The sequence below is a fragment of the Mangifera indica genome, chromosome 6 (genome assembly GCF_011075055.1).
Source record: "Mangifera indica cultivar Alphonso chromosome 6, CATAS_Mindica_2.1, whole genome shotgun sequence".
Classification (NCBI taxonomy): Eukaryota; Viridiplantae; Streptophyta; class Magnoliopsida; order Sapindales; family Anacardiaceae; genus Mangifera; species Mangifera indica.
This window is the reverse complement of record NC_058142.1, coordinates 9,771,933-9,782,644: the sequence shown is the minus strand read 5'-3', so window position 1 is coordinate 9,782,644 and position 10,712 is coordinate 9,771,933. Positions and strand designations below refer to the sequence as shown.

Below are 10,712 nucleotides of genomic sequence, written 5' to 3'. Positions count from 1 at the left end.
GTATGCATCCAACTTTCACTTTTGAATTTCAATTTTTAGTTTTCATATATAGTTGTTCCTCGTTTTCATGGCATTTACAAGCAAGGTTAATTTATAAAAGATAAAGCAGCTAAAGAAAAAGAGATGACATACTATAAATTCTTAAAATTCTATTTCTATGCTACTTTTTTAAATTGTATATAAAATTACTATTGCTATTATTATGTATTGATGTAATTCGAAGGGTTTAATGATTTCACTCTTGCTTATTCACAGGGAAAGATATTTTTTATAGGGAAAAAAACTATTTCCCACCTAAGATTTGCTGAAACAATAAAATCACATCCTTTAAGTTTAAAAAAATAAAAACCAGATTTTCACTCATTATCCATTTTCATTAGTGAGTTCCATTAAGCAAAAATGTAATAATACCATTTTGCACAATTTTTTTTTATTTTCTCTTTTTCTTTTTCTTTTTTCTATTTTCACTTTTTCCTCTTATTATTTTTATGGCCAAACAACTATTACCCACCCAAAGTATGCCCTTTTGTCAAGTTTCCTCCCATTAACTTTGAAAATACCATTTATTCACCCATGGGCTGTTAAATTTAACAAAACCCTAACCCCTAAAATTTTTTTCTCATTTTCCCCCCTAAAATTTTGAAAACTATCAATTTTTCCCAACCCAAGTTTTAAAAAATAGCATTTTTCCCCTTAGGGTTTTCAATTTTTCAGAGTTAGTTTTCTGGTGCCGTTTCTTTCTCTCTAGCAACTCCTCTTCCTCTCCGACGCGGCCTCCTTTCTATGATTATCCTAGGCATGGTCGTCGACTTGTCTTTGTCCAGAGACGAAAACTCGGTCTTCATCGACTATGAAGACTCTTCATCAACGAGGAGTCTTCATTGTCGATGAGGAGTCTTCGTCTTTGACAAAGACCTTATCTTCGTCTCAACGAAGATGAAGGTTTTCGTCTCGATGAAGATGAGTGGTCTTCATCTACCACAATTCTCAAGACAACCGTCGAAAGGAGGTTGCACTAGAGAGAAAGAGGAGCCGTCTGGAGGTCATTGAAGAGGAAGAAACGGTGCTAAAAAACTAACTTCAAAAATTGAAAACCTTAGGGGAGAAAATGTAATTTTTTAAAACTTGGGTTGGGAAAATTATTAGTTTTTAGGGCTTAGGGGAAAAAATAAAATCAAATTTAAGTTTATTTTTCATAATACAGACAAAATGACAATTTTATCCCTGAAATCGTTAATTTTAACCTGCCACAGGTGGGTAAATGGGATTTTCAAAGTTAATGGGGGAAAACTTGAGAAAACTGCATACCTTGGGTGGGAAATTATCCTTTGGCCTATTTTTATTTCCCTTCTTTTTTTTTATTTTTCCTTTTTAAAAGTTTTTAGTGAACCATAATTTTTTAATTTTAAGGGTGTTAATGAAATTTTTAGGGGAGTTTTGAAAATTCAAAAAAGTGTGAGGTGTTTTTTAAAATTTTAAAATTTTAACACATCTCTCTATAGTTTCAATAATGACAGTTATACCCCTAAAGAAAGGACCAAAAATAATATTTAAAAATCAGTTAGAATTATGATAATATTTAGGAGTTTAAGTGATAAATTTTTAAACTAGTAAGGATATATTGTATAACACTCACAGATAAGTTCAAAGGCATTTTAGTCTTTTTCTCTTAGTTTGTATGTTTTCAGAATTGTATAAATCAAGTTTTTGGCAGGGATAGTCGTATGCCACATCATGATGCGTATTTATGCCTTGAGAAGGGCATAAATGCCTTTTCACATTAAGTGTAGAGGGATGAATGTCCATGCATACAAGAGTGCATGTTTGTTTATTTGATGCATCAAATTTGAATTTGGATAAAATATATTTCTCGATGATTTTCGAATGTCTTTTAATGAGATAACGGTATGAATGACCATTTGTGGAGGATAAACGACTATTCATTGAGTTGGTTTGGCAAAATAAAAAAAGCAAAAAGAGGTACAAGGCCTAACGTTTTATTAATATGTGTATTCAATTTTAGTAGCCAAATAGTGCAAGTGAGAGCAATAGAAGGTGAACTTGAGAGGCAAGAAAAGGTCTTGGATCACCGAAATCATGTTGGTCATGCAAAGAATTAGCAATTGTTAAAGGAAAGGTAAGTAGATAACCTCTCTCTTTCTATTAAATGGTTTTTGTGAATTTTGGATGATCCGATTTAGTCTATAAACCTAGTATATGGAAAAGTGCATAATATGGATGACTTTTGATGTCATGATGTAGAATAAGATGAGTTTATATGAGAACTGCATATTGGTTTATGATATGCTTTATTATATTTTGAGGATCTGAGAATGATAATCATGTTTGTTAAATAAGAGTACTAGAATCATGTTTAGAGACAATTAGGAATTAATTGGCATGATTTAGAGAGTACAAATTGCGATGTCTTGCCTAGAAAACGTAGAAACTAGTAGGGTGCTCATTTCCCAAATGGTGACGAATGTTGATTCATGCAAGCATGAACACTCATTTATCTCTTTCGGTAAAAGATGAACTCCTTATTCACATGATGAATGCCCATTTCAAAGGTTTCAACTTTCATGATTGTTTAGTATTGTAACACTTCTTTTTGGGAACTTACCTCGATCTAAAATTTGCACCCCAAGAGACGATCAAACTTCTATAGTATGTTATTATAATCATTAAATGCAAAACATTCAAATCAGACTCATTATCCCAAAAGTGTACTAAAATATAGTACCATAATTCAAACATTACTTGGATAACATGAATGAAAACATCTAAACATAAGTTTGAGTTCATACAAATCAATCCAAAACAATGATAGTCAAATTCAAATGCATCAATACTTATAAAAAAAATCCATAAGAGTGTAATAAATGGTTTGTGAATGATAACGAAAAACATCCAAGTGCCTTTACCCTTATAAGTCATAACGAACCATACTACTATTCTCCCCGCTACTTTAAAACCTTACCTATAAAATCACATAGAAAACATGTGAGTGGATTTACACTCAATAAATAGCAAAAGTAATATATGTAGTGGTGTTACTTCCTTTTCTAAGAAAATCCATGGATGTACTCTCTAGCAACCTAGATACCCATCCGAATTATTTTGGTAGCTAGCACTCATATTCATATAATGGGGTGTCATCTCGAATGACTAACCCTTATAGTGTACATCGACATCCCAAACATCATGTGAAAGTTTATAACATCCTAAATGTCATTCTTATGTGCAATCATACATATATCCACTGGACTTGGGTTGTTGAAAAAATATTACTCATATAATGAGTCCCTGGACCTCTCCTGTCTTTGCACATGTATCCCAAATGCTATGACCCCTTCATCGATATGAAATCACATAGATTTATTAGCTTTGTTTCTTTCACTACCACTTTACACATAGTTTAATGGCCTATAACATTATTGTACACCTTCTTGGACTTTTCAATTTGAACAGGATTTAATCAAATATGTGTCATCATCCACATAATCAAGCACACCTTTATGAATTTTCATTACTAACGACTCTTATTAGGGTCTTATTATTAACTTTCTTCCATTAATATCCCTCATAGGGGTAAGTTTGTCATTTCTTTAATCTATATATTCAAGCAAAAGCTTCATACATTTTAGATCCATTTCAAGGAATTACATTTCCAAGTTTCCCTAAAACTAAACAGGTATGCATTCTTTACACAAGAGTGTGTATTACCCAATCTACACAACATATGACAGAAACATACAATAGTGTATTCTTAGTGTAAGGCACATGCCCATATGTCTCATACCACATGAACGTGTGTTCATTCCTAATTTCACACCCCTATACACCCAATCTTAGAGGGATGAATATTCCTAAATACATATGGATGTGTGTCTCAGACACACGAGCATGTGTTGTTGAAATTCCAAAATTTTTAGAATTCTTATTCTAAGTTTTTTACACTTTCACACTTTCAAATACTACTAAAACACTTTTAAGAGAGACATTTCATAACCACACCTTACCATTCAATCCTATTCTGCATTACACATATGAATAAATGAGTTACATGTTATTAACATGGTACAACACACACCCAATATGTCTATCGCACTTTACACTACACATCAAAGGTTTATTAATCCACATATGAATTTCAACGAATTTTTCATCCTTCTCCCAACCCAAATAGTCCATTAAAATTAAATTAAACATTCATACATAAATGAAATTATTACTAAACCAGAATAAAACAATTTTTAAAACATGACTCTAGCACTCTCTAATCCTCCCTTCTCTTCTGTTTGGCTAAAAGAATTTTAGAGAAAAAGTGAGTGTTGCATCTTCCATGATCGTTTTTTTTTTTTAAGATTAAATAGACATATACAAGTGTGTATGTTAAACACATAGGCAAGTGTGCTAGTTATGAGACATTAAAGTCATATCATGTGATTCCAATGAAATATATCCTTATCCCAAAATTCAAAATTCACTAACTAGACATGACCATGTATCCCACTTATACAAGCATGTATCCCACTTACACGAGTATGTATCTTGGCCAAATTTGATCAAATTATATAATATGCAAAAGACCATTTTGTCATCTCTGCCACATCATACACAAGGTTTAGGGTCTCATAATAGCTTCTCAAGCACAACTTCATATAGGAAAAAAATACTAAAAAAAATACTAAAAAATACTAAAATAACTTTAAGCATACCTACGGATGTTACAAGTATGAGATGAACATCCATTCATAATATTTTAGGATGACCAATGAAATTAAGAAAGGAAATAGCATTGACTTAACAATGTTAGTCAAACATTAATAGACTGTTAGTCAACAAAAGGGTGAACACATATTCACAGTAAGATGGATGTTTGTTCATGGGCTTAAAAAGATGAATGATGAGCAAGGGCTAATGACACATGGTCACTTGGATAAAAATGACTATTTTACCCTATATTGTGTGCTAAAGTGAGAAAAAAGTTAGAAAGGCCTTTAAGAGAAAAGATTAAGACAACTAGCTAATAGTAGGTGTCCAACTATATTGAAGATGACATAGACCTTGAGTGAGGTAGATTTAGGTTAAAAATAAAGAAAGTTAAGTAAAGTGGTGTACACCTAGATAACTATCAGTTATGCATAAAAATGGCAATACATGTGAAAACAATATAGTTATATGAGAGATAAATACTTATGAGATGAATTATGCAGTTAGCGTTAATGTGCATTAGCCATTTGTTTTTAGTTAAGGTGTGCATGATAAAGGATAGTGGTATCATTTAGTTTCCTCACATAGTCAGTAGGATACATCACATATGCTTTCATGGTAAAGGTCATCCAAGATGGTAATTCATATAATAGTCTCATAGCTATGCTATGTGGTAAAGAAAGGAGTGCAACTAGTTTTTTTGTATGACTAAGGCATCATTGTTAGTTAGCCTAAAAGATCAGTCAACATTATGCACAAGGCACATAATGAGTAAACATCTAAAATGTTGATTACTTTCACAAGAGTATCATATATGTCGAGTTCAATTTAAGCTTTAGTCCTTTGTGTGACGTTGCTATGTATTTAGGGCATAAGGGTGCTAAGAGTAGATCGATGGGTATAGGAGGTTGTCAGAAAACATCTAATTAACCATATAGTGACTTAGTGATAGAACATGATAGTTTATGAGTTTTATTGTGTGCAGGGTGTCGAAAGATTACCCACTTACTGAGTATTTTTCACTTACGTGTTTTTTTTCTGTGGTTTTATAAGTATAATCGAGCAGCGAAGCATATGAGAAAGCCAATGATCCAGCTTAGATCGTTGCATGAGGTTGAAAGCATTTTTGTCAGTTTAGCATAGATTATGTTTATGTATATATTTTATTTAGTTTTGAGACAATGTTCATGTTTATGCATATGTGTTCATTGTTATGGATTTAGACATAGTATTTTTTTATGTATAAGGCTCTTTAGATGTTTTAATTGCTCATTTTTGTATGCATTTAAGTTTGAGTATTTATTATGTAAGTTTGAGTGTTACTTATTGAATGTTTTTCATTGATGTGTTTCTTTCTGTCGTTTTGTAGGTATAGGTGAATGGCAGGGCATGCAAGAGAGCCAATGATTCAACTCAGATCATTACATGAGGTTGAGAGCATTTTTGTCAATTTAGCATAAATTGTGTTTGTGTATTTATTTTATTCAGTTTGAGATGATGTTGATTTTTATGTAATGCGTTCATTGTTATGGATTTCAGACATAGTGTTTATTTATGTATGAGGTTCTTCAAATGTTTTAATTACACCTTTTTGCATACATTTAAGTTTGAGTATTTATTATGTAAGTTTGAGTTTTACTTACGAAGTATTTTTCATCCACATGTTTTTTTTTGTGATTTTGCAAGTGTAGGTGAGTTAAGAGGCATGCGAGAGAGTCAATGGTCTAACTTAGATTGTTGCATGAGGTTGAGAGCATTTTCGTTAGTTTAGCATGGATTGTGTTTGCGTATTTATTTTATTTAGTTTGAGACAATGTTGATGTTTATTCATATGTCTTCCTTGTTATGGATTTCATACATAGTATTTATTTATGTATGAGGTTCTTCAAATGTTTTAATTGCACATTTTTGCATACATATAAGTTTGAGTATTTATTATCATATTGTAATTCTGTTAAGTCTGGGAAGAAAGTTAAGTTGTGCATGTTTTTTCAGATCATATTCTATGTAAGAATATATATCTAGAAATGGATGCTACATATTGGTCATTTGGTATTTATATCAAGTGTTAATAATGGTTTTGTACTTGTAATAAGAAGGGTAAAACAATCATTCCCAATGAAAACCAAACATATTCAATACAAGAAATGAATGATTAATGGGAATTTAGTTTTTTTAAAACTCAAAGGTAGAAAATTTTCATTTCATTAAACCTTGGGTGGAAAATAGTTAGTTAACCATTTTTATTTATGTTATTATAATAAATTTTTTTATGTTGCATAACAGGGTTTTATGAAGTTGATACAAATGGGTAGCAACAAGTTAGTAACCTTTCCAACTCTAAAACCCATGAAAGAAGATTGAAAAAAATGAGAAAAGAGACTAAATTATAAATAGGATGTAATTTGTTTGTACTATTGGAGTTGTAAATGATATTAATCCTATTATTTATTTTACAAAATTATAAAAGTACTACAATAAATGAGTGAAAATTTTAATTTTGTAAATTTAAAGGGTGAAAAATTCTTCTCATGAAAGTCCGGGTGACAAAAATCATTGAACTGAAATTGAAGTCTAAGTACATGAAAATTAACTAATTAATTAATTATTTTTGATGGCTCAAAATGAAGCCATATCAGCCGGAGCCCTGGCAATGACTTTAGCCACCAAAATTCAAGTTTTCAACCCTCTCCATCATCATCTATCTCTCTCTCTCTCTCTCTCTCTCTCTGAAACTCGTCTATAAAAAACTAAACCACCATTATTTTCTTAGCAAAGAAAGTGAGCTCTCTCTTCACATTCTCACATATCCATCTACTCTCTACGTTTCGCTCCCTTCTCTCTAAGTAACAGTCGTTTTGGGTCCATCAACAAACCACAAGAAAATAAATTAAAAAAAATTAGAACCAAAACCAAAGCCTGCCCATCGTCGGTTGTGACACAGAGAAGCTACATAATAATAATAATAATAATAATAATTTCGATACATATATATAGGAATCATGGGGTTTCTTCATAAGATCTGGGACGAAACGCTTGCCGGGCCTGCACCGGAAACGGGGCTTGGCAAACTTCGGAAGTACCATTCATTTTCCGGGACAAGATCTCAACTTTCACCGGCTGTTAATGGAGCCGATGATGTTGTGGTTACTAGGAGTATTATGATTCTTAAAAGTAACTCTAATTTTAGAAGCTTATCCTTGGATCCTGGTTCTGCTTCGGAGTCTCCCGCTGTTCCTCCCACTCCTAGGACTCCTTTGTCACGTAAGTTCTTTGCTTCTTTCTCCATCAACATGAAAATATCTGTTGTTTGTTTCCTAATAAGGAAAATAAAACTCCAAAGATCTCGGGATTTTTTTTTCTTTCTTATTTTCTTGGTAGTTTTGATTTGAATTCATGTGAGCGCCTTTTGCGTTCATGTCCATTGTTTCTTGTAATATAAACTATGAAATTAATGTTATTTGTGATGCATTTGTGCAGCCGGGACACTAGGCGGGGATTTCAAGAAATTTACGAGAAGAAGAACATCAACAGAGGCATTAGAACGCGAAGCTGAGCCTAGAAGTCCGACTATTTACGATTGGTTATTTCTCTTTTGTTGTTTTTTTTAATGAAAAGCAACTCATGATGAATCTCTTTATAAAGCAAACCCGATCTATGAAAACCGATAATATTATTTCACGTTCCTAATTAAAGACTATTTGTGGTATGATGTTTGTGTTGCAGGATCGTCATAAGTGCTTTGGATCGTTGAGGAGAGTTAAAAATGGCGATTTTGCAACAAAAGGATCGGCAGCAGCACACTCTTGTGCATAGAGAACCGTACCTTTGTGGAAATTACTATATATATTAGCAACTACATGAATAAGATAGTTCAGGCGAGAGGATCAGCCGTGGCAGAAGCCAGCCATCTGAACCAATCAACGGTGCTTCTTGGAGTTTCAGAGAGAGGGAATTCAGAGTTAATTTGATTCCTAATTAATTGGGAGTTTAGTTTTCTTTCTTTCTCTCTCTCTCTCTCTCCCTTTTGTATAAAATGTTGTGAGGTCTGGTGATTTGCAGTTTGGTTTTGGTTTTGGTTTTCTGTACGTATAGATTGTGTACTCTGAACCCTCTTTCTATGAGACTAGACTGAAGTTTAGTTGCATCTGAAATTAATTATTTGTGTGAAATTTGCCACTTGTTTTTCATGTATGAGTTATTCAGAGACCTAATTAGAATTCTCTTCGTGATCTTTGAGGATTTTAATACTCAAAAGCTTACTTGATAATTTAACGGGTTCCAGTTTAGGCTTCCTGCCATTCATCACTGTACTCGGAAATAGAGGGGTGGTAGGAATTAACAAAATACGATTAAAAATAACATGATATAAAATAGAATCAAGCAATTCTTCCATGTTCATCGCCATAAACAGACTTACTAGGAAGCTAACAACATAACAAAAATAAATGCGCTTACTTCTGTCCCCAGTGAGATGAAGTGCTATTATGGATCTTAGCAAGTAGCTGCAAGTCTAGTCCAAATATATAACACATAAATTAATTTTCTGATGTTGGAAATTAAACCGATGAGAAATATATTGAATAACGATGAAATTCAGTATAAGTTACAGTGAGTCATTTTGGATTGGGAGCAAGAAAATAGCTCGCTCAAGGATGGGATGTAGCCAGCAAATCCCACTCACGACTTCTGAACAGAGGTTGACTACTCTGCAGTAGAGCCAAAAGACTGTGGTTGACGCTTTGTAGCTTGAACTTGCTGCCAAGGAAGAGAGCACTCCAACCCAATAACCATGACATTTTTTTAAAATGAATTTTAGTGTTATTAATAAATGTTACTATTATTTTTAGCACTATGTAAACAAATGTTGTTGAATATTATGTCTATATAAGTTTTAACAGTAATTATTTGTAATATTAGTATAAATACAAAATAATTCTCCGTACAAGTTAGACAATAGAGATTTGTACGGTCTAATTTGATACAATTTAAAAAATTTTTTAAAGTAAATTAAAAATGTGGTGTGAGTAAATTTCAAACCAAATTATTTTAGTTTTCAAGTCAAACCAAACCAAACTTTAAAAAAAAAAAAATAGTTTGATTCAATTTATATTATAATTTAAACCTATTAAAAATCATTCATTTTCAAATATTTTTTACTTAATAAATAATATTGAATTATAGATATCTAGAACATAAAATAAATATGTAAAATAAAGATGAAATGTGTATATAATAAAAAATGTAATGAAAAATAACAAGAAAAATATAAAAAACAAATGATGTAAATCTCTAATTCATTACATTGTGTTCAATTTTTTGGGAGAGTAGCTATCATTTATTAAACCATTGAAAGACATATTAAAATTTTAAAAATTTAAAAACATTGACAAACTTGTTTTCAAATTTGCCAAAACCCTGAAAAAATTTATTAGCACCCTTAAAATTATAAAAAATTACAAAACATGTTCAAATGAAAATGGTTTAACTTGAGTTCGACACAAATGGAAAATGATTCAATTCAAGTTTGGTTTGTCAAGTCAAATTAAGGTTGGCTCGAGTTTGGTTCAAATAAAAATGATTCGATTTGACTAGGATGAGTTTGACTTGAATTTATGGATATAATTGATAGTTTAAATTTGTGGCTCAGTTTGATTTAAATTCACAGTTTAAATTAACTGTTCCAATTTGTTAATTAAATTCATAACTTGAGTTTGTAACTCATTGACTAAGAATGTGCATAATTTAGTTCAAACCGTAAAACTGAACCAAACTATTTAAAAATTATAATTTAGTTTGGTTTGATTTGTAAAATGATTTGGTTTAGGTTGAAATTTTTTAAACTATTTTTTTCAATTTTGACTATAGTTTGAATGATTTTCAATTCAAATTAAACCGTAAATCGTATTTTTTTAAAATACATATATATAACTATGTTTAACAGAATTGTTTAATAAGTAATTAAATTTATAATTTTTTTTTTCATATTTATTTGG

At 31.3% G+C, this 10,712-nt stretch overlaps 1 protein-coding gene across 2 annotated transcripts; it reads left to right on the top strand.

Moving 5' to 3' along the window:
• Nucleotides 1–7,441: 7,441 nt before the first annotated feature.
• On the top strand, nucleotides 7,442–8,888 carry LOC123218112 (dormancy-associated protein homolog 4-like). 2 transcript variants are annotated; one of them, XM_044639339.1, is made up of 3 exons: nucleotides 7,442–7,980; nucleotides 8,197–8,280; nucleotides 8,443–8,888. In XM_044639339.1, exons 1-3 carry the CDS (start codon nucleotides 7,719–7,721, stop codon nucleotides 8,451–8,453), a joined length of 357 nt encoding a protein of 118 aa, XP_044495274.1. In that variant the 5' UTR covers nucleotides 7,442–7,718; the 3' UTR covers nucleotides 8,454–8,888. The 2 variants fall into 2 exon arrangements, with proteins under 2 accessions (XP_044495274.1, XP_044495273.1); XM_044639338.1 differs by having other exon boundaries at nucleotides 8,197–8,299.
• The last annotated feature ends 1,824 nt before the right edge of the window (nucleotides 8,889–10,712 follow it).

Bases quoted from the DNA above. Each gene is read 5' to 3' on its own strand.
- LOC123218112 (XM_044639338.1), top strand. From the start codon at position 7,719: ATGGGGTTTCTTCATAAGATCTGGGACGAAACGCTTGCCGGGCCTGCA. The intron at 7,981-8,196 runs GTAAGTTCTTTG...GCATTTGTGCAG, and splicing joins TCCTAGGACTCCTTTGTCAC to CCGGGACACTAGGCGGGGAT. The intron at 8,300-8,442 runs GTTATTTCTCTT...TTTGTGTTGCAG, and splicing joins AGTCCGACTATTTACGATTG to GATCGTCATAAGTGCTTTGG.